Source organism: Diadema antillarum, unplaced genomic scaffold (assembly GCF_040938485.1).
Source record: "Diadema antillarum isolate AM-2024a unplaced genomic scaffold, OU_Dant_1.0 seq00000338_RagTag, whole genome shotgun sequence".
Taxonomy (NCBI): Eukaryota; Metazoa; Echinodermata; class Echinoidea; order Diadematoida; family Diadematidae; genus Diadema; species Diadema antillarum.
The window spans coordinates 1,546,601-1,571,864 of NW_027271351.1; the positions used below are offsets into that span (position 1 = coordinate 1,546,601).

General features: G+C 39.7%; 1 protein-coding gene across 1 annotated transcript; it reads right to left on the bottom strand.

Annotated features, from left to right (window-relative positions):
- Nucleotides 1-208: 208 nt before the first annotated feature.
- On the bottom strand, nucleotides 209-22,905 carry LOC139730825 (uncharacterized). The gene is made up of 7 exons (XM_071641697.1): nucleotides 20,561-22,905; nucleotides 19,035-19,849; nucleotides 16,749-16,833; nucleotides 15,785-16,065; nucleotides 11,551-11,712; nucleotides 9,784-10,142; nucleotides 209-3,213 (listed from the first exon to the last, which is right to left on the bottom strand). The coding sequence occupies exons 1-7, from the start codon at nucleotides 22,210-22,212 to the stop codon at nucleotides 2,518-2,520; spliced, it is 4,050 nt and encodes a 1,349-aa protein (XP_071497798.1). The 5' UTR covers nucleotides 22,213-22,905; the 3' UTR covers nucleotides 209-2,517.
- Nucleotides 22,906-25,264: the final 2,359 nt, after the last annotated feature.

Consider the following 25,264-nt stretch of genomic DNA (forward strand, 5'->3'; position numbering starts at 1 on the left):
CACACACGCACACACACACATACACGAACACACACACACACACACACACACACACACACAAACGGATTTACAAGATTTTTGTGTGCATCACGCATCTTGGTGTGTAGTAGAGCCAAATGAACTACATGTGTAGTACTACGTTGTTCTGCCCATTCTGATTCTCAGTACGAAAAGAGAGGAGACTGTTAGGCCGTTTTACTAGCCTGGTAACATTTCCCATCCATTCTTTTATTTTCTATTCAAATGAGAAAACAAACCACTAGATGTACAGATGTAAATGCATGTAAACCACTTTTATCTTACAGTAAAAGTTACATGTACATGGCCTCGACTAGCTTCACAGATTATTGTGGTAGACTTTGGATAGGTGAAAATATAATCTCAGTGTAACACATGGTACAACAGCACTGCTGGTAACCATAAAAACATGTGTACACATAACCATGTGCTTGCAATGAGTGAACAGTACAAACATGTGAATGTATAATAAGAACTCTTCAAAACGTTAAAATGAGATTACATTTTAATACATTGTACATACAACAGCAGCACAAAATATCTTTTTCTTATTAACAGATGTCTGTGAGTGCTACACTTTTTAACTTTTAACTTATTTTTGCAATTTTTATAAGAATGTTACATATTTGTATTTTTTTTTGTAAGTTAGTTCTAGTTTTTGCTACACTGAGAGCAAAAATACACACGCACACAGACACACAGACGAATTCCCATTCTCGTTACAAGAGTTTGCGATAACCTTTTTATGTACATGACTGCAAGGCGATAATCAAACTTGGTTACTGTACTTCACCTGTAAAGGAAAAACATGGAGGCTAAGCCAATTTCCCTGCCCTAACAATCAGTTTGAAGTCTCATAAAACTGGGACAAACACAAGTCTGGTAGACCTCTCACTGAAGCTGCACATTCGCTCCCTCTTGTTCAGAGTCAAACAGATCTACGGACAACGCCAAACAACTGAATGGGACTTTCAGGCACACTTCACTCTGTGTCCATAAAACTAGAAGCTAGTATTTACAATATATCCTACATACTCTGTTCAGTTTTGATGAAATTTTCCCGTATTCACAAGCCAATCAACAAAACTAGAGAGCTATATACACTGGCATTTACAGTATCTACAATCTGTACAATGTCACCCCACCATGAGGGCAGATGCAGAGAATTATTAGTACGACCTTCCTATCTCTTAACTTGGCGAGCTCTAGTAGAACAGGAAAACTAGCGAGAAGCTGTACTGCCTGAACGCAATCATTTGGTGCCAAAGTGGATTAAACACAGTCTCTGTCAAGCAGTTGAAGATTTCATTTTCATGGGATTGTGGGTTTTGTATCGCTCGGCTGCAGATACAGCCTCTGGAGTTACTGTCCCTCCTGTCAAGCTTGTCTCTGAATTAACACATCAACAATACTTGTGAGTGCCCATGTGACACCTCCAACACGCTAAACAGAATCTCAATAACACAGAAAAAATAAGTGCTGGAACTGAATTAAGTGTGACAGGTCGGTTCATGCATATATTTTTGACAGATGACTCACTATATCAAACAAGCCAAAATTCTACCACTCTAAGAATTAATTATTATTCTTTTTTTTTTTTTGGTACTTTTTATTCTCTCTCATTTTTTGTTTTGAAATCTTATGGTTCTTTGAATAAGTACTACTTTTTTCTGTAGGAAAATTTAACTGAAAATTTGTAAGAGCCTACAAAATTCTGATTTGGATTTGATAAATGTGTAATGGTCCTTACAGTAACCAAACAAACCACTTTTGTACTATGATGTCAAAGCAAAGAATTTCCTAATTTGATAAACATCATCATATAGTCAGACAATAAGATCTTACACTATAAAACCTCATTTACGAATAACCTTTTGAAATACCAAAAAAATTGATGTACAATTAAACTTGCATGCGTAATGGAACATCCAACAACACCTGTTGACTATAAACGATCTAGATAGGCAATTTCACAAATATACTTTCATGCTCCAAAAAAACATGACAAAAAGAACAATAACCTCCAAGTGCATGTGATACGCATAGAGAACCTACAATAAAATGTTCACACAGACCTACATTTAACTCTCTGAAGAAGTAGAAGTACATATTTTTGCTGGCCCATGAAAGACCTACTAGCTCATTGATGTGTGTGTGTGTGTGTGTGTGGGGGGGGGGGGGGATGAATCACATATATGTATGTAAAACGAAAAGTTAGCCCTAACTGAGGTCACAGATCACTGGCATTTACACTAGCACGGAAGTCTGAAGACTGTACAGTTAAATAGCATGTATGTTTCAATGATTTGGGGTCCAATATTTGTTAGGATGAAATAAATGGTAGAGTGGGAGCACTTTAACAAGCATGAGGGACAGCAAAAAAGAAAAAGAAAAGAAGATGAACACTAAGGTCTGCATCAAGTCATCCCATATTCAAAGAGATGTCAAACACAGTGGGACCATCATGAATAACACATCCACACATGGCCACGTGAGTTTTCACCTCTTGGCTAGCTTGAGGACAAGGCTCTCACTTGCACTGGTTCCCTCAAGCTTCCGTGACCTATGCTGATCTTCCACGACTGTCCACTCGGGATCATTGGGATCATCTAAGTCCATGGGTTCTGGATCCGAGTTCTCTGCCTCGGAAATAAAGTTCACTTCCTGGGACTCTGTTTTCGAGGTGACACTCTCCGGGTGGGTGGCGCAACTCGCTCTGGAGCTTGGACGAGTGGACGGTTCCGACTCGGGGTAGGCGTTCACGTCCTCCATCTCGCTCGTGTTGAGAGGAAACTGCCTGCGAGTCCATATCAAGCTGGCTGCAGCATCCTCGGGCTGCTTCGCAAACAATGGCTCACTCATGCTCGACGACCTACGGCGGTTTAAGGCACTGAAGCGCATCGAACGACTCCCACTCAGGTTGAAGACACTGCTGCCGCCACTGTTGCTCCACTGGTCTGGGGTCGTGACAGGTGAGGGGCTAGGAGATGCAGAGGACTGCATGCCGGGGGACAGGTGATCGACATGAAGATCTGGTGAATGGGGGTCTGCACCGCTCCCTATGCTGCTGTGTCTGGAACGACGCGACCTCCTCCCCGGGATGCCATGGTCGACAACACTCACAAGAAACTTCTGCTTCTCAATCGATTCACAGGCGCTGTGTCTTTGTAGAAACTCAGAGTCTGAGGTGTTCTCCTAATGGGAGACAAAAAAAAAGGAAGAAGAAATAATCAGAAAACTTCATTTAAGGAGTTAACTAATAACCAGCAATAATAGTAGCACATTGGCTCCATAAAATGTCAAAATTCACAAACATAATGGATATCACTCTTCAATATGCAAACCAATACAAAAGCACACACTGATCAGGACTGTAAATCTCAGTACATGCAGCAGAATCTTGACCATGTCAGTTCAGTCTTTCAAAAACCGATGCTATCACTGAATGGTTGTACTCTACGAATGACTAAGGTTTTAGAACTCAGGGACGTAGATTATTTGAGAAGTTTACGAGGTTCTTCGACATTCAGCATTCATTCACTTCACTCTCAATCATGAGTGTGTCAAGACAAGCATATCACCAATACATTAGATAGACAATGCATTTCTATATGGTTTGAGGAATTATCTAAACCTAGTTTACATGTCAACGTGAATATTTGAATGTAACAAAGGCATAAGACATTTGAAATACATTCGCAGCACTGAGGATCCAGCACTAATGAATATCTAAACAAGGAGATACATGAGTGATACCTCCTTGGTCTAAATATATGTCCACCTTCAAGAGTCATTCTTCTTTTAAACAGACAAGGGAACTCTTTTTGCTCTGTAATGACCACTTGCTTAGTAAACAGTATGCATATTCAGATAATTACATTACATCTTCACTGCTACTATACAATTCTTTACATCACAACCTCAGTGAAGCTCAAACTGCGCATGATCTGGCTAAGCTCCACACAGCTTGTATACGTACGTGTATGCACAATAATTGTACAGCAATCAAGTCTGTGCAGAACTTGCTGCTGTCAAGGCTTTACATCAAGACTGCGATAAAGTTATTGCCATAACACATGATACTGATGCAATGAGGATCACCAGAAAACATGAATAACTTCTAAAATTACAAGGAGACGATGCTGATGCGATTCCATTAAATGTCACATGTCCCTTTGATACATGACCCCTGTATAAGCTGCTATTTTTGCATACAGACATTTTCGCGAATGAAGAGGTCACCGACATTTTCACAAGATGGTGTTTTCGCAAATTGACACCGAGAACATTGTAAGTGCACTGATACTCTAGCGCATGGCGACATTTTCGCATGTTGTAAAATTCGCAGGCTAACAGTAATTCGCAAAATTCACGAAAATTAAACCATCACAAAGATAACATCTCATATATACAGTATTTCTTGCAGACGAAGCAACTGAGAGAAGTGCATACACATACTTAACTTTACTACAGCGCACTCCCGTTATAACGAAATTCCGGTTACAACGAAGTTGAAATTCAGGCAGCAACATTATGTACACTCTATGTATTTTTACTGTTTATTCGTTCCATTATATATAGCACTGACTTAGAGAAAATTTGACTTATGCGGAACTAAAATCAATAAAGTATAAAGAGAAGAGGACTTGAAAAAAACCTTCGACTTAGGCGATTATTTGACTTCTGCGAGGTCGACTTAAACCAAGGTTGACTTTATTAAAGGTGTTTTCCTGCTACAAAATAATTGTACTACAGTAAAGTAATGTACATGGGTTTCTCTACAAATTGGTGAGTGCAGGATCTCTTGTTGCAAAGGACTGACCACCACTACCAAGTACTTGCAATGGCTTTTCTAATTTTTCCTCTTTGTGACAAGACAGTGTGAAATAATATTCACACATTTACCTTGGCCACTTTCCCCATTCACAACAGCTTTAGTATCTGAATGTCAAAGGGTATGTTTGATCAAGACTTGCGCAGCTCCACCGTGCTGGTTTAATTAGTTGTCCGAAGGTCTGATGCCTCACACTTGGCAGTTAATGCATGACATCATATTGAACATCTACTTTGCCCGCAATTATGATTATTGCTGGACAGCAGTCAAACCTGTGGTAAACATTCGTGACTGCGTCAAGGGAATAGATGATAACAACCGTGATGCTACTCAGACTGGGTTATCACGTGAGGAGACTTACGCATAATAGACAAAGGCTAATTTCTCATGTTTGTCTCAATATTTTTAGTTTGTCTACTTTAGCCAGATTTGACTGCATAGACATTGCACACGTATCACTTGCACTTTCCTGCCCTCAATAAAGCCTTAGCAAAACAGTACTCATTAATTTATGTTATTACGGTCGGATGTTTTTGTTGTTGTTGTTAACAATCAAAATTTACTTGCCTACACCAAATTCATCTCACATAATTGAAACAAATATGTTCAGTTTGGTTGCACCAGAAATCTTAATTTTCTAAGCTGTAATAAATCCAAGCATAAAAGCATTCTGAAATCCAGAAGCCAATGCTCTAGAATAATTGCTCTGTTTTTTGCAGAAGTTTTCCAATATCTCAGCTTTTAAGACGCACCAACATCATCATGAAAAACAAACACTTGACACCATCTACTCAGCTGTATAGTCAGTATATGTGTAGTCTTAAAAACTTTGCTTATTTATGATTGGTGCTAATACACAAAACCCATCATTCGGTGGGAAATACTTGCAGTTTAATAAGTAACATACGTACATTAAATCTTCCCAAATCATCTTTTCACTTGTAACTATATGACCAGTATAGTAGTGACTATTGACTCACTTTTGTTCCCATATCAAACTCTCATAATGTCTTACTTACTAGATGGCAACAATTCAATGAACATAATGAGCAGATATATGATGTGATAGTCCTGTAACAAAAATTCCACCTCAATTTTTATCCCGATTGTGGCATATTTGAACACAAACTTTGAAAAAGAAAAGAAGAATCTGATAGAAAGACCACACATGCAACATGCATGAATGCAGATGTTAATATGTAGTACGTGCGATAACAATTTCCAATGAAAATCTGAGGTCGGAATTATACGATATTCAGGATTTCAGCATTTGGTCTATACATTTCTTACATTTATGAAATGTCAAAAAAACACTAACGAAAAAGGAGCACAAAATGTGCAAGCCGTTCTTTCTTAACAATACCACATAACTGCCAGGTACTGTTTACCTTTGGGAACGGTGATTTCAAAAATGTTAAAATGATCACATTTGATGCATATGTGTAGGTCACTTGTATCACAAAACATCCTGCCATGTAAAAATTTTGCAATAAAGCCTAAAATCTGTATAAGGAGATATCACTATTTTTCTCATTAAACCATAACTGCAGACTGTTTAGTCTAGACACAATCTTATTACATCTATTGTTCACATTTCTAACATTTAACAATATTTAACATTGATTATACTGATTAACTTTTTTACACTGGTTGTTTCTATCCCTCACTCACATTTTAAAACTATTTTGAAGCACAAAAGCTAGGTTTTTGTTTCGTCTTCAAATGGTAAATTGTGCCTTTAACTTTTAGACAAGACCAATCACAAGTCTTCTGAGTAAAGTTTGCCTTGCTATTTCTCACTCTTTGTTTCCATCTTCTATCAACGATATATCTGATTCATCTTCTTAATACCAGGAGGTGGTTATTTCAAAAACACACACATCTGCTAAGTTTAGATTATCCACCTCTCAAATCTTCTCTTTCTTGCACTCCTTTGCCCTGTGCACTCCCTCTCCCTTACCCTACCAAACACAGGCTTCTGTCTGCAGCCTGGATCTACATTGCATCTCCTATTTCAGTGAGTAATCAGTGTAAACTGATGACTCACAATTCGAGCCCCCCACTCAGAGAAGGCATTCCACCATGCGGCTGCTTCACGCCGAATTCAGTCAGCACCTCAATGTTTGCCCGTGAAGCTGCTCTACAAATTTTGCTGCCACTTCAACATCTCACCACTGAGAAGGGGACATAAAACTCAATGCACAGGTATCTACTTCATGGTGAAGATATTCTATACCCCTTGAAATCTATTATATATAATATAAAAAAGAAGAATAACAACCACAACCTTACAAAGGAAAACTACATCAATTAACATTTTATCATTAGTTTTTTCAAACCTTAACTTCGATCTCATTTCAAACAAGACAGTTTATGCAGGTCATATTAGCTCATGAGAAATGATACACATTGGACTCCACAAAGTCCTCAGAACCGGCCGTTTTCTTTCCTTCTATCATCATTAATTTTGTTCTAATCGAATAAATTAACACACACACACACACACAAAAAAAAAAAAAAACTAAGAGTGGATAACGTTGAGGCCTGAATCTTTATTTCGCTACAAGTAATCGAAATTTTGTTATACCCATGTTCATCACCTTTCTTTCTTTGAATTCAGTCTGATCAATTTGGTTTACATCATTCTTCAGGGACATGAAGTGAAACATGGGCATCGATCTCTCAAAACATATCATGCATAAGATTGCCTCAAGTAACTGCAGTGTCATACAAAATTTGCCTGAATTAAGTTGCCACTAAAGCCATAGTGTTCGAGGCATCTCAACGGCCGTATGAGAATTGCACATGAAAAGGAGTCACGTACAGTCATCATACAAGCGTTGTACTCCCTGAGTCCTTCAGCTTAAATTTGGGCAATAACACCACTGCATGGTGGGAAGGCTCCAAGTGTCCAATTTTACTCCATACTGCATGGTGACTAGCTACTATTCATGGCAGAGTATATTAGATAAAATGAAATCTTTCAACAAAATTGAATACATTGTATTCAGTGCAATCCCTTTCCTAGGAGTCAGGCTCAGCCTCTCTCCTGCAAGTACTGGCATCCTTTACTTATCTATTGAGTAGAAAATGTGATTACTACTATCATTTTATTCTTTGCCTGAATCTAACAGAAAATGTTGAGGAAACTTAATTACCACAGGAGGAAATGTGCTCTAAATATACATTTTTTAAAAAACAAACCCAATTCCAACATTTTCATTTTTTACATATTCCATGAATAACAAAAATCTTTCTAGCAACAGAAAAGCATCAGCTTGATAAACAGGCACGAACCATTGCCTCCATGCTCCATGTACACTGAACACAACAACAACAACAACAGGGTGGACCATGAATCAAACCTACAGTCACAAGCAATCCCTGTAAAACAGCCAGAAGTTCTTGCACAGCACCACAGTCACTCAACAAGTGCATTTTCATGTAAAAGACAGACATCAACATTCTGGTCTCTCTGGGGGACTATTACCCCTTTCAGTAACTCATGTATTTTCGGCCAGCTCCTGGCCTGCGCTAAAATAGCCCGCGCCAAGAAGTAAAAATTGCATTCAGTAACTATGGCAGATCCACACTTCTTTTACGATACCCATTAACGAACTGGGCCACGTAAGGGATAACTGCCATGGTAACTGAACGCACGCTCTGGTAGAGGCACGGCCAGGTAATTGTGACCTGTGACCATGCATGGAATTTTGGCTGGAGCCTGGTGCTGCTATAGTTCATGAACCCTTCGGTCTGCGCGAGGCCTGTGCCTGGCACTAGCCTACAGCAGCGCCAAAATAGACTGTGCCATTCATAAACTCAAAATTTTACAACTTAGCTCGGGTCTGGCCCTCACCAGAGAGTGACCGAAAGGGGTATACCATCACCTCTTATTTTGCTTTTGAGAGAGAATCAAGTAAAAATGTCCAGAGCAGCTTTTCCCACACATACAGCACTACTATACAACAATGTAGCTATCCGATTGGTAGATTGCTCTGACATCACCTAACTTTCAGTTAAAAGTTCAATTGCATGCTGTCGCTGTCAGTCATGCAATATTGTTTGAGCAAAAATGGATATTGCATGGCTGATGTCACCAATTTCCAATGACTCCCATGATAAACTCACGATTGACTCGAAGCTTTTGTTCCATTGCATGGCTCTGATGTCACAATAAACAAACCTTTGCCGCATGCACTCAACAATTACGAGTGTGCTTACAAGTGCGCATTTTGTCACTCATTTTACTGTAAACAACTTCAACCGATCGCGTGTTGGTTTTGCTTGTGTAAAAATGTACAGTACATACAATTTATAGACTGACTGTGACTGTGCTACTCATTCGCCTTTCAAGAAAATGGTTGCAATTTCTTTGCTAAATTCAAGAATCCGTGTGGACCACATCTGTTGATGTCTGAGGTGCTGGTTGTATAAAGCAAATAGTGTATGGTCTTTACTCGTGCAATAGTGTATGGTTTTTACTCATGCAGTGGAACAAGATTTCACACTCGGTAAAAGATGAGGCGCACTATTCAACCTAGCTTCACCTACTTGAGTAGATCTTTCACCTCATGCGAAACCTTGTGTCATCGCACTCTTGACCATTCACTACTTTGTACACTTGCAATGCTCATTGTATAGGTGTTTGAATGTTGTGTAGTCAGACAGAAACTGCACACCAAAGGGGCACCATTAGCAAGCAATCTTTACAAGCTGTGTGTGGTAGAAGTGTGTCTGATGCCATGCTCTGGGATCAAAGAATGTTTGTGACATTTCTTTTCATTTTGGTTCTCCAGGGACTCCCCCAATTCCTGTCACAGTAATCCGCCAATCTTCAAAGAAATTGTTACATTTCATTGATAAGGCATCCCATTCAGGACACGTGCCACAACTGTTTAAGAGCATAAAATCAGTTGTTTTTTTCTCACCTCAAACTCCTCCTCACTGTCTGTGTGCTCGTGATTGCTTCTGCCCATGTTGTCATCCAGCTCCACTTCTACCTCCCGCCACTTTGGAGTGACGATCTCCTTGTAGTTGAGCCTCTCCACCCGTGTGGACGCCAGCATTGAGTATGGTATGACGATGTTGTCGATGTCGTAGGACTCCACAATGCCTTTCTTGTTCCTCAGAATGCTCTGGAGAGAGTTGGAGGGCAGCGAGTGGGAGAGCTGCTGGGTGGGGGAGCGGGCATCTATGGATGCTGGCGTGGAAGGCGCAGACAGGGCCGGATCCCCAACATCAATGTTTGGCAGCGACATGCTTCTTTCCCGACTCTTGTGCAGGGCAGCTAGGGTTGTAGGAAAGCAGAGGGACACATAGGTACTTAATTCACTTACACTGGCTAATACTGACAAACATACACTTCTCATATGTCTTGTTTATCATTGTTACGTTGAACATTTTTTAAAACATTGACAACTAAATATGAAAGAACATAACACAATATCACAACAGATAACACTCTGTTCCTATAGTACATAAAGTTTGCTTTTGTAGACGTCCTACAATTTGAAAGAGACTTCCATGTACACTTGAAAATTAGCATCAGCATTTTTACTTTCAACAGATAGTATTCATGGCAGATTCACGGAGCAAACACATTGAATTGTCTTGAGTCAACATGGAAATCTGCATCATTCCACAAGAGGAATGTATGTGCACTTCCACACCATATGAAAGATTAACTTTAATTAATTAAATTGAATTTGATGAGCAGAAACGGTAGATGTTTCATCAAATTTGGACCCATGGAATCAATGCATTGAGTGGAAAAATTGGTCACAACACCACATGCAAATCACAAGAGGCAATGCCATTGCCTAACAAGTCTTTCATTGGTTTATGAAGAAGAATGTACTATAACATATTCACCATGACTAAAATAATTTGAAGCCAAGGTTTCTTTGATGTAAAAAAGAGTTCATTTTTCTGAAGATTGATGTCAGGTTGATAGGAGACATGTGAGATCACTTGTGACATCATCCGCACCTCCAAATTACACATGTGGTGCCTTCTTATATCACCATTCATGGAACATGCCATTCCATAACTTTCCCATTCTCTTGATCTGTTTTTTCTTTTAATCATCAAAGCCAATTTGAATATGATGAAACAAGCTTGCTACACGAAATAATACATGCACCACTGTACAAGTGGAAATTTTGTGCTGTTCATGCGACATGAAATAAGCACAAAAAAACATAACAAAAAAACAAACATGTACACATATTTTGTTTGTTGTATGCAACACTGCATCATATTTTGCTTCCGCGGAATTAAAAACGTGCAAGATTCATCTTACCTGATTGAGCGCAAAATAATTACTCACACATAAATTTCCATTTTACAGGAGTCTACTTCTACTTGTCATGCATAACATGTACTTATCACTGACAGTACATCCAGCATGCTATTTGCTATGCACGCACCTCTTGACTCCAGGAAACTACTCAGTCAAATGATTGGCCTCCATATGTATACTGCAGCACACTACAGAAGCACATCATCCAAGCAAATTAAACATAACATATTAATAGATACAGAAATCATGAAACTGAAGCAGCATGTTTTTGTTAAGATTCCGTAATGATATTTAAACATATCGATTATTATTTCCAGTTTCATTTCTCTCTTAAATATCATTCTACCCCCTTTCTAAAATACAGTCTGTATGTGATGTGAACTTGCAATCTTACCAATTGCTAGCTCTGCTGCTCGGCGTTTCTTGATTTCTGTTCGACACTGCCTCGTTTCAGAGGTCTTCATGGGGTTCTTAGGAGTTCCGGGAACAGAGCTTGGTTGGGAGCGGGAACGGGACAGTAACTTGCTATTCCTGCCTTGCTGAATGGCCTTCAGCTCTGTGATTGGGAATACCATGCAAAGAAAATCATATAAAAAATCCATGCCATACATGCACAACATAAAAAACAAACTGGAGAACTACTCATTCAAAGCCTGTCAGACTGATCACTGTAAGCTATGAAATGCATATATTCTACTATATTGATACAAAAAGCTACAAACACACTTTGCAAAGATGCTTCGAACTGCTGACCTACACTTTCATGTAGTTTCACAACTATCTAATTTTGCATATTAGCCTACAGCACTGGTGAATGTACAGGAAAAAAACAAACAAACAAACTACAAACATTTCCTCATGTCGGTAAAAACACAGCACTACCACTGCAACTTAAAGACACTAAACTTCGAACTAAATCAGTGAACAGGAAAAGCAAAATGATTGTATCATATTCTGTAACTGTTTTCAACAAGCATCCCAAACATTTTATAAGGGTTCACTGTTTTATTCTCCTTTCTCATAATGAGAAAAATAGGCATTTAAATGCAAATCAAATCCCAGGTCAACACCATAAAATTCAATTATACGGAATGAAGTCTCCATGTGCCCGACAATAGCATCAACTCTCCTGAAGCCAATTAGATCTGATGTGTCATGGACTGACGGAAGCAACTATCAATTAGCAAATGGGTCCTTGAATAGCCAAAAATACTGCAAACTAGTCAAATTTCATGTTCTATGAAAAGTAAACATTCACTCGCCTTGTTATTGACATGTGATGGGTAACATTATTCCTCCTGCTTTCTGAGTAAGTCAAGTGCTCCCTCATTGTGTTAGAAATGTGGGAATTTTTTAACTTTCTTCATATTTCTTTATAGCGTTGTTCGTATATGACATCACAAAGTGTTGTGGTCTCCTCATTCAGCGATAGCTGCACCATAAAGATTCATAACTTTCAAATGGATTGTCTGATTTTCCTCAAACTTTGCTGATGTGTTTTACTATTATTGCTGCATTCCCTCAATTCATATAGTATTGGGGATTCACTCTCCTTAGGCACTGCACTATCAATATATTTTAGCAGGCTGACAAAGACTGAAAGAGGAAGAAAACTGAATCTCAAGAGTCTTTCATATTCAGTTCACTTAAAGTCTAAAATCAACATGACACACTCCTCCCCCCCCCCCCCCAACACACATACACACCTCCACATGTATCCTTGGGTCATCCAGCAGGTGTTTTAAAGTTATCCTAATAGGCATAACAGGGCTCGACACTAACGGTGGCCCGGTGGCCTGGGGCAACCAAAAACGCGCGTCGGGCCACCAAAATGTCAGAAATGAAGATTTTGGTGGCCCAATCGGGCCTCCAAAAAGTCGGATAATTGCCTTTGCTTTTGTAGAAGGACAGCGGTAACAATCGGCTCCGTAAGATGCTAAAATAAATGTCAGATGTTTGCTTTTTATTTTTGAATGAATAACGGTAATATTCGATTCCGTATGATACTAAAATAAGTGTCGGATGTTTGATTTTGTGTTCGGAAATGAATAAGGATAACATTCGGCTCCAGAAGATGATGAAATAAACGTGGAATGTTAGCTTTGACGTTCAGAAATGAATACTAATAACATTCAACTCCGTACTATGAGAAAATAAATGCCGGATGTTTGCTTTTTATTTTGGAAATGAATAACGGTAATATTCGGCTCCGTATGATACTAAAAGAAGTGTCGGATGTTTGGTTTTGCGTTCGGAAATGAATAAGGATAACATTCGGCTCCAGAAGATGCTGAAATAAATGTGGAATGTTAGCTTTGACGTTCGGAAATGAATACTAATAATATTCAACTCCTTACGATGAGAAAATAAATGCCGAATGTTTGCTTTTACGTTGGAAAGTAAGTAACAACAACATTCAGCTCCAGAAGATGCTAAAGTAAGTGTCGAATGATCCCTTTGACGTTCGGAAATGAATAAACATGATATTCAACTCCATATAGATAGTCAAATAAATACCGGATGTTCACATTCAGGTGAATGATAAGAATAATGTCTCATGTTTGCTTTTATGTTCGAATGTATATAGCAACAACATTCAGCTCCGGAAGATGCTAAAATAGATGTCGGATATTAATTTTGCTCTGACGTTCGGAAATGAACAACAATTATATTCAACTCCATATAGATAGTAAAATAAATGCCGGATGTTCACGTTCAGGTTTGAAGTAAATAGCAATAACAGATAAGCTGCGGAAGATGCTAAAATAAATGTCGAATGATCCCTTGCCCTTTGATGTTCGGAAATGAATAACAATGATATTCAACCCCGAATGATGATATAATAAATGTCGGATGTTTGCTTTTACTTTCGAAAGTAAATAGCAATAACATTTGGCCAAGGAAGATGCTAAAATAAATGTCAGATGATTGCTTTTACGTTCGGAAGTGAATACCAGTAATATTCCGCTCCATACGATGCTAAAATGAATGTCGGATATTTGCTATTACATTTCGAAATGAGTAACAGTAACTTTCAGCTGCGTTTGATGGTAAAATATTTAATGTCTGATGTCTGCCTTGACGTTCAAAAATGAAAAACAGTAAAATTCGGCTCCGTACAATGCTAAACTGTCAGATAATTCATTTCACTTTCGGAAGTGGACAGCAGTAACATTCGGCTCCGTACGATAATAAAACAAATGTTGGATGTTTGCTTTTTTAATTTTAAAATGGTAAACGGTAATATTCTGCTCCGTACGATGCTAAAATGAATAACAGATTATTGCTTTTGCATTTGGAAATGATTAACGGTATCAATCGGCTCAGTTAGATGCTAAAATAAATTGGGGATGTTTGCTTTCACGTTCAGAAATGAATAAGGATAACATTCAGCTCCGTAAGATGCTAAAATGAATGTCAGTTCTTTGCTTTTACATTTGAAAAAAAAAAAAATTAATAGTAACATTCGGCTCCGTACGGTGTTAAAATACTAGTAAATGTTGGATAATTGCTTTTACAATCAGAAATGAATAACGATAACTTCCAGCTCTTTATAATGCCAAAACAGATGTCGGATGTTCACAAATGTCTGCAAATGCTCCCACTCTATCGTTTCAAACGTAACTTTTGACCACCTAAATAGGCATCAACTTTTATAATAATCTATAAGCCTATTTGCTAAATCTTAGAACTCAGAATAACGGTAAGATGATTGAATTTTCTCTTCATGTATTTTAGACATGGGTACATGTATCACTTCAGTAATACTTAATATTTCATTTTCTATGTTCAGTAGGACCGATTTCGTATTTCTTATGTTTTTCTTGATTTTTTTTTCGGGCCACCAGATTTTACTTTCGGGCCACCAAAAAATAAAAATCAATGATTTTGGTGGCCCAATCCGGCCACCAAAAATAAAAGTTAGTGTCGAGCCCTGCATAATTTGGGCAAGGTATTATTTGCACTTGCCCAACAAAGAGTTTCAGATGTCCTATGCATGCAGGCATGCGGTTCTATGGAACCCTGAACTGGGCAATTACCAAATCACAGATTATTTAGGTGAGGGGTTAATGTAGCTAAGTTAGTTTACATGCTTGGATCAATGAAGCTTTAATTTGCCACTCTGTTCCATAATGACTCTTGCACTTGTTATGTTCACTAATGGTCTACCACCTCCGACTGATACTTCACCTTGCTTTGAAATCATAAACATCAACATTCTGTGCATAACACACCACAAAAACATGACCTCCACACAGGGTCTTGGTTATAACAAGTAAGCTACAATGGACACAGGAGTCTAACCCTACACAAATAATCAATCACCAGACAATTTTTGTCTGCATGATGATATATGAATTTGCATCTGCACAAACATGAAGCAAAGTCGAGAGGGGCAGTTCTGTCTTGGGGAATAACGTTTCAATTAAAAACACTTAATGCAATGCCAGAAGTAACAGGACCATGTCACCATACAAAAGGAAGACACACACAACTAACTACAATGTGAGGAACTGAAAGAGGAAGTCCAGCAGATGTGAACATGGCCTTGAGTGCAAAAGGCTGTATGGCATCACAATACTGGAAAAGCATTGTCCCCTTGACCTGAAGACCCTTTTATAACTCACTCTGTCTCGCAAGCCTATGCAGCAGTTTCCTTGACCTTGCCGCCTCATCATCCTCCTCCTTCAGGGAGAAGTCGTCCTTGACAGCAATGTCCTTCTCCATGGTGGCTTCTTTGTCCTTGCTTTCTTTCTTGATGTCTTCACGCTTGCGCGCCGAGTCCCCCGACCCTCGCGCCGAGTGCTGCTTCTGCCGATGGTGCTTCTCCTTCCTCCGGAACTTCTTGATGCGGCCGTCCTTGCCATGTGACTTGACTCTAGATCGGTTGGGTAATCTGTTGTGTTTCCTGGATGAGGTGTCCAAATTAAGGGAGAAAAGGGTGTTTTACACAAGAGCTTTTCAGAAGAAGTATAGCAATTTATTGATGTTGCTGTACCATACTCTAGTGCCGTCATATGTTGTGCCTTTATACACGTGAAGAATATGGAGGGCAACCAGGAACTCCCTAGGACTCTCATACGAATTGTGGTAAACTTCAGATGACAGATTTCTGGAAATTAGAGCTACATATTTAAAATGAACATTTTCTGGTTAAGGGACCTATAAGCAGTAAATGAAATCATGGCAGTGGATGTATTACTATGTTCCTTCCATCATTGTTCTAACTTTGACTTAAAGGACAAGTCCACATTCATATACATAAGGATTGAGAGAATGCAGCAATATTAGTAGAACACATCAGTGAAAGTTTGAGGAAAATTGGTAAATCCGTTCAAAAGTTATGAATATTTCAAGTATCTGCGCAGTCACTGCTTGAAGTGAAGACTCCTACAGTGTATGATGTCACATGCGTACAACTATACGACTACTATTTGAACACCTCAGCTGTTCTATGATGCTTGGGTATTATATACTAAGAAAATATATTTTTATGTGGTAAACACATGTTTTTTTTTTTTATGGAGGGCTCTGTTCTTAAGAAACTGAGTAAATGGTCCATGCTGACTGTGATGTGATTTCTCAACTCACTTTCTCCCAAGGGATCGAGCTGAATGTTTCCGTTGCCATGCTCCACTTTTGATGAGAGATCCCAAGTGCACTGCCACAGGAATTTCTAGTGCAGAAAGGAGGGATGAATATTTCATTCACAAGTATGTACACAAATTTGAACACTTGGGACAGGGAATGGACTGCATGCACACATTTATTAGTAATTATTCAGCTGCCATACTCTACCTGTAACAAACCTAATTAAAATATCAGAAGTTCATTCACTAAGCAGCAGCTGGTTCCGTCTAGCCTTGCAGCCTACCAGCAACACTGCTATTAGTACCCCCTTGTCTTTTACCTGATGCAACACACTTGTGGTATTGCAAAATAGTTCAACTGCAACATGCTCCAACATTATAACACTGCAATTGCAGAGAATGACCACAGCAATGGTGATACAGAGGATATGCGATGTTCCCTGGGTTCTGGTCAAAGGTTTCAATTGTTACCATGACAAGTAGCATGGAAACATTAAATCACCATTTCAGGTATCTGCCATGACACAGCTGCTTGTTAGGGGAGCCTAGTCCACTTTTAACTGAGCCTGCCAAACAATAATCACTAGTTAGTATGTCTGCCAAACATTATAATAACACTGACTCATATATCATACTCGAGCCAGATCTTAACAAGCAAACATAGGGAATTTTTCCGAGTTTACAATTGCTATCAATCTACATGCCCTATCCAGATGGTCATGTACAGCAAGGCACATTTTCAATTTTCCCACACAGGATAATATAACAAATCCTCAGAGACTACCGTTTATATCCTGGGAAATATAAAAGATGATGAAAGCTGTGTACAGATAGCTCATAAGGAGTACGGTTTGACCTTGAATGGCAGGTCAACTTTTCACAAAGAATTTATAAAGAAGGGAAATTTTGTAAACATAGGCAATGAGTTTACAGGAGAATTTAATACATCAGACAACTAGTAATACAGTGGAAACTCGATATAACGAGATGGTCGGGACCGAGTCATTTTCCTCGTTATAGCCGATATCTCGTTATATCAGTAGGCATAAAAGAAAGCATAACATAAAGACATTAATTTGCACATGTGGGACTACCCATCATCTTTCAATCAATACTGATAACTTGATAATGTATGTGAGGGACCCCGAGGGAATTACTCACCTTTATTGGTAAGAAGATGTTTTTCGCCAATGAAATCCAATATCAAGAATGTGTTTCTTATTAATTGTAGATGTTTGAATCTGTAAATTATATAGCTTGCGATTGTGTCAAGATCGTCTGTGGATTAGTATGTGGTTATGGTATGGGTGTGTGGAATAGGTCTGCACAATGCTGTGTGTGTATGTGACACATTCTGTATGTACATTATGACTGCGTGTGTGTGAAGATGGGGAATTCCCTACATAGAAAGCCAATCACAGCATCAGATTGCCTCACACCTGCTAAACGTCACGATGATGTCATGTATACATATGGCCGTCCCACCACATTTTCTGCATACATCAGTGTGCGCGCACACACACACATACACGTACAACATGCGGTGCTAGTTGGAGTGCACTGAAGAAAATATGTGTGTATACAAGACAGTTTTTGGCGCATCGAGCTTTACATGCAATCGCGGAAGGTGATAGCGATAGCACAGGCGAAGTAAAGCTTTACCCGAGGACATTTTGCTTTACCTCGCTATAACAGGTTTGATTGGCTATGTTTTTCTTTGTTTGGAAGTCACAAAATTTATCTCGTTATAGCAGTTATTTCGTTATAGCCGATCTCGCTATAAGAGTAGCATTTTACATAGACTTGTGTGGAAGGAAATTTGGGACCGGGAAAATTTCCTCTTAATAACCGATATCTCGTTATAGCAGTGTTCGTTATACCGAGTTTCCCCTGTACTTTTATTTTAACATCTAAATTACAGTAGGTCATCAAAATAATGTCTTTACAATGACCATTTCATTCAAAATTTGACTTCCAATTTCGCCATTTTGATGCCTGTAGTGCTAATATCAAATAACCTATTAACAAAAACAGAATCAGAAGCATGCCTTACTAGTAATTCTTCAAACCTGGTTGGAACATTGTCGAAGTACTAGTAATAGCTTGAATTTCAGCACTACTTTTCACAGAAATTTGCTTTAACAGTGAATGTTTGCCTTAGTTTTGCATCTATTATGAGAAACCATGAAATGGAAGCATAAAGTTCAATGCACTCAACTGACCATCTATTTTTTGAGGTATAAATACAACTTTAGGACACAAAAAAGAACATGAATGCCTAACAAACCTTCTGGGAAAGACAACACAGAATGGAATGCATAGTCCAGGCTGGCCATTCGTTCATTTGCTGCTAGCTGGTCACCATCAAACTGCTCAACGTTGTTAAACCGTCCCCCACACATGACGCATGGAGTCAGCGGAGGAAAGCAGCCACACCTCACAGTCGACAGCTTCTGAGCCTTCCTGCAAACTTGGTAGAGGCCCGCTGAATGGATGAGTTTGCGTTTGCGGAAGTGTTTCACCGGTCTAGTTCTCGCACAGTACTGTTCTTCTGCTGGAAGCGGAGACTCTGATACTTGGTCCAGGCCAACGATGTAGTTTGGTGAGCTTGTAGCATTTGCACCACTAAGGGTGGGGCAAGGGCTTGGTGTTTTCACATTGTCTGTCAGACCGTTCAGCGGTCTAGGCGGCGAGGTCTTGCAGTCTTGTCCTGTTCCACTCGGGGCAGATGGTCCTGATATTGGAGAAATGCAGTTCTGGAGAGACTGCTTCAGTTTTGCACTCTGCTTGTCAACATTACTCAGCAGGCTTGTAATGTTCGAGGGCGACATGGAGTTAGACCCCTCCAACATCACTATCTTTGCTTCAAGAGATGTCAGCTTCCTACCAGTTCTGTGCCCTAACCCTGGTGCTCTCAGACAGTCCCCGGGTGATGGAGGTTCTCCCAGTGTGACTGGACCCTTGGTAGCACGGATTTGTCGGAAAATGTCACTCTGCTGCCGGATGCGGTATTCCAAGTCCGATACCTGAGCTTGGAGCCAAGTCCATCTGCTAGCGATAGCTGCCCGGTTGATAGCCCATTTCCAAGATGCACGCCGGTGCCTGCAGTTCACAAATAAGAAAGAAAACAAAACCACATTGTACAAAATTTTGAGACACCTGTTAGTTCTCAATGAAATCAATGGATTACTAAGTTAGTTCAAAACTGTTAGATCATACAGATATTATCAACTACTAAGAGAAAAAGCTTGGCAGAACTCATTTACCTCTTCATTAGCAGAAAAAAAAAATAATGTTCAGAGTACATTGACAGTGTATAATCAATGCCACATATACAGTTTGACTTATTGTTATTGATCAAAATCATACTAAACAATGTCAGGTAGGTTGTCTGCATGTTAGCAGCAGCAAATGTGCACAGGTACAATTTATAATGCGTACCCGGTAGTACAATGTACCAGAGTGAAACTGTTAAAAGAGAGAAAAAAAAAACTGCATTGAAGTAAACATAAGCTGGTCAATATATATTAATAATGTCAGTTTACATGCCTCTAGGCTGCTTTCTAGCATTCCACTGCATTAATACTAGTAATTACTGTACGAGCTTAAATTTTCGCGTACAGATATTTTCGCGAATTGCTACTTGGAGGACATTTTCGCGTGTTGTTGATTTCGCGGTTGCGAGGGTCTAACTGAAGTTACTTATTTGCGCATTATTTTCGCGGTTCAAAAGCGATTCGCGAAATTTGCGGAAATAAAACCACTGCGAAAATTTCAGCTCGTACAGTACTATTGTATATTTCACAGACTCACAGTGGCATCTTGTGAAATGACCTCGATGCTTGTGCATGAGGAAGGCTGTCGTCTCCCTCGTCACAACTTTCACCCCCTGAGCTGCTGTCTGTGACATCGGAGTCTATTGTCCTCTCAACATGACCAAGACTGGCCTGAAGTCTACCCGTCACTGATTTGACCTCCCTATATGACTGCTTCCCATCCCGTAAGTGCTGGGAGATGTGTGTACTGGGTTTAGTCCTCTTTCCGGCAGGTAACCAGGAAGGTCTGGCCAAATGCCTCTGCCTTTCTGAAGTGCCCCCGTGCAGTGTACAGGTGTGGTTGTGACTCGAGCTGCTTCTTGAATAACCTGCTCTGTTGCTTGGTTGGAGTCGATTTCTGCGGCATTCCTCGCAGGCATTGGGCGCGGTACTTGTAGCGCTACCGTGTTCTCGACTCAACTGTTTTGATTCAACAAAGGATCCTATTTGCTGATAAACGTGAGCACCCGTCTGGCAAGTCTGTAACCGCCGCAACTTTTCCATCAGGTATTTGGCTCTGTGTTGCAACCTAGATTGTTTGTACTCCATATCACTGACATCATCAGTCTTCACTTGGGCGTCCCCAACTGTGCAGATGTTCTCACCAATCACACGGAATATTATTTTTTCCTTTGGCTTCGAGTGTCCACTGCCATTGACTTTTGTTTGATCAGACACTTTGGTTACTGTCTCTGTCATTCGTTTCTTTTCTGTCTTGTCTTTGCCACCCTTATCTGCCACTTTGGGTGATGGAATGGTACTACTACTAGACTGACTTGAATTAGATCTATTTTCCTCCTTTGATTTCTGTTCATCATCACACTTGGTTACATCAGGTGGCTCACACAAGACTTGTTCAACACTGGTATCTGTTGTCAACACCGTAGACTGTGACAAGCTAAGAGAGCTTTCCACATCATTTGACATATTGCTTGAAGAATCACTGGTATCTTGTTCGACAATATCTCCATTACTTCTACTAGCATCCACAGTTACAGTTTCAATGCCAGCAACCGAGTGCTTGGCACCAGCATGACTAGAACTGCCCGTTGATGAAATTGTTAGAGGCGGCATTTTCGATGGTGTCTTTGTAGATCTATGGATGTCATTCAACACTTCTTTCTGTGCAAAGGACACAACAGAGTTACTCATTGTTTTTGGTGCGTTTTGTTTGGTTAAATGTCCATCACCATTTACAAGAAAGCCAGAACCAATGGTGGAAATCAGAGAATTCAACTTATTTTTCAACTGATGTTTGTCATGACCATTTACGATACATTGGTTTTGCAACGGATCCTCTTCATTACATCCCTCACGTTCCTTTTCCTTATGATTATTGTTCTCAAGGAAATGTGAATGGATCTTGAAGCAATTTGCTCTTGGTGAGGATGGCCGTTTACCTTTGCTGTCCACTTCCAGAGACGTGTGGGAATTGTATTGATTTCCTAGGCCTGGAACAGCAGGCGAGTGACCATTTGCTAGTGAAGGTAGGTCTGGACTGGTTGGCTGATCTGGACTGGCTTGCAGGCCACTATTGCCAGGATTGGCAGGCGAAGCCGGCAGCTTGAAGGAGCCTGTATGTGCCGCGGCATCAGTCAGTGCCGGAGCCATTGCAGCCATACATAGCCTAAGCGGGAACTGTGACCACATGCGAGGTGCTGAGAGGGGCTACGCGGCCGGGGCACCGAGGATACGGCACCTCTGCACGGCGTTTCTCTTGTCATCGAAACCGGATCATTATTGATAGCTCAGTTCAATATTGTCAAAACAAGTGGTCATCGATCTAATGACCACTACTTTTCTGCATTAGACTCCTGACATTACAGAGAAGACACCTTCATAAACTTCCAGTGTGGGGATGTTGACATGCGAGGTCCAAGCGAGGAGACAAATTCACCTAACCTCCTCCCCGCACTTCAGGAGTTTGGGTAGACAAAATAACAACAACAATCCACCGCGTCGGGATATTCGGTCCCACAACATACACGTGACACCTTGAATTACAATGCACGATTTCCCGCGCTTGATGATGACACCTCAATACTTGCGGCTACCAGATCACATTGAATGTTACTATCCTCTTCAACTGTAGCCAAATGTTGGGCATTCAGTGACCATAACATGACATTTTCCGCGTAAATCCAAACAAGCATTACGGCGAACACGGTAGCTCCGAGACACCGAAACGTAACATGGACGATAATAGAGAAATCAGCACCACGTGACCCCAGGTTCCACGTTCGTCTCGTAAGGGAACAATCCTGCTAGTCCGTCGGGTTACACCCATAATTTATACAAATTCCAACCATACTGACAGGCATATCTCCAAATCACCCTGAGAGAATGACATCCTTCCGTAAGATATGAAAAAATTGGTCACTCCAAGAACTAGATCGCACAATCGCTTCTCTCAAAGAGCAAAATAGGAAACGCAAATTTTCGCTGCGTAATATGGCGACGTCGCACAGTGGAGCATTGATCTCCATTCTTCACAACAAAAAAATGCAGGCGACTTCATTAACATATCTACCCATACGTCAATTGGGCTATCCCCTATAGGAGCAATTGCGTGATTGGCCAGTCTACGCTTTTCTAAACATCGAGCATAACCTTCTGGAATTGGGTTTCTCTTTTCAAATTTCGAAATATTCCTATAATTCAACTACTCTTGTGTGTATTTCTACTAAAAATTCACAGTAAAAATACATTGTAACACTTTTCCTGTAATTTTAGAACATTGTAGCCTGTTAGGTATTATTCAATGGTACGATATGCACACAGATAAAGGGGTGATGTTTTAAGCTGTAGTTTCCGTGAGTTCGCGCTTTCGGTGAATGCAGTCAAACTTTTTGAGTATAAAATCGTATCGTTTTGAACGGCAAAATATACCGACATTTTAGCATTTTCATGAACGTTTCACAGATGCAACTGATTAAAATGAACGAAACAGTTAAATGTGCTTATCATTTATTATCTTTGAGACTTGCAGTAATTACTATTTAATTGTTTACGAGAGACAATGAAGGCATCTCGAATGGAAACTGAAGGCGAGATAAGGACAATGTTGCATACTAGTACAATTCCAGTGCTGGGTGGAAGTTGGGGGAAACGAACGCTAGGTCAGTTTTGTGGATTACTAGTACAATCTGTACTAGTAGCCGATGTAAATCGATTATATAACTTCTCCCGGCAAATCCTTTGCTAACATCACTTTGCTCGTTAGTGGGATTTTTTATTTTAAAAAATAATAATTATTCTTAGTATCTGCGTGACCAGGGATGACTGCCGTGTGACATTTTTAAAAGTTTCGGTTGATTGATCTGCCTCACGTTTGGGCAAGTGGTTTGTGAGCATGGTATGGGATGCTAGCATGGTTATGGATCTACAACTAGTAGATATAGCAAAGATCGTACGATCTTTGGTTACTAGTATAGTCAGCATGCCGTTGTTTTTGAGAAGGCGTCATGACACTGAAAATAGCTTCATATGCCGGGTACTAATCAAGGACCTACTGGTTCATTATCAGAAGTGTACCGAAGTAATATGTATCCTCACACATGGTGTGACGGACAGGCTCGTATTTTCACAAAGTGATGCGGTAAAAAGGTACTAGTATGTACTTAGTAATGTTATGACGTCATACACCACACGCAGATTTCCGGTTGGACTTGTGAGTCTCCCATCGATCGACATCGCGGTTAGTAAAGTAGGCGTGTCGCAGGAGCTAGAGCCACATATTGTGTTTATAAACAGAGAGGGGTTGGACCAGCATGTAGGCCTACATACAGCATCACGGGAGGCTGCAAAGATCGAGAGGGAGAAGGAGAGAGAGAGAGAGGAAAAAAAAAAACACGTTCCGATGGGATTGTAGGCCTATGTTATAACAACATGGGTATGACCCCTCTCCTACACTCTAGAGGTCTCTGCGACGATTCTTTAATTTCGTGATCCTTTATCTTTCTTTTTTTTTTCAATTTAAGTGATTTTATTTTGTAACCCTATAAAGTGGCACATTATTATTATTGTTATCATTAATATTGTTATGATAATTGTCATCATAATTAGGCCTATTTTTATATCAATAATGGTGGTAGATTAAAATCTAAAAGTGCATGTCCTATACTGGTATATAACCATATGGAAAAATCAATGACGAAAGTTTGCTGGCAAGAACCTTATACTCATAATCAACAAAGAAATAAATTGTTTGTTCCCTGTTAAATTATGGCACGCATGTATACCCAAGTGGGATCACTCTGGCAACTAGGATGAAAATTGTTCAAATTAATTGTATAGCAAGTGAGAGTGTTGAAATGGGAAAACAAAATTATGGGTAACCTTATTTGTATAACTAGACTAAATTTCATGTAAAGTGTGAAAATCATCATTCTATCAGCAAACGTTCTGCAAGGTCGTCCATAATATTCATTGTAAGAGCTGAATGCCCCGCTGTCAAACGGACCTCGAGCAGATAAAGAATCTGTTTCAATCATTCATTATATACATTCACCCTCGACTGAATGAATTTCACTCTTATCAAAATGAGTCTTTTAGAAAGACACTATATGTATATTTTGACGATTAGAAGAAAAGAAGACATTTTCATTGTTTACTTTCCGTGTTCGTAATATTGACAGGATATTAACGAATAAAAACACCGTAGTCCATAATCAATTACCTATCACATTCAACTGAAAGTCTC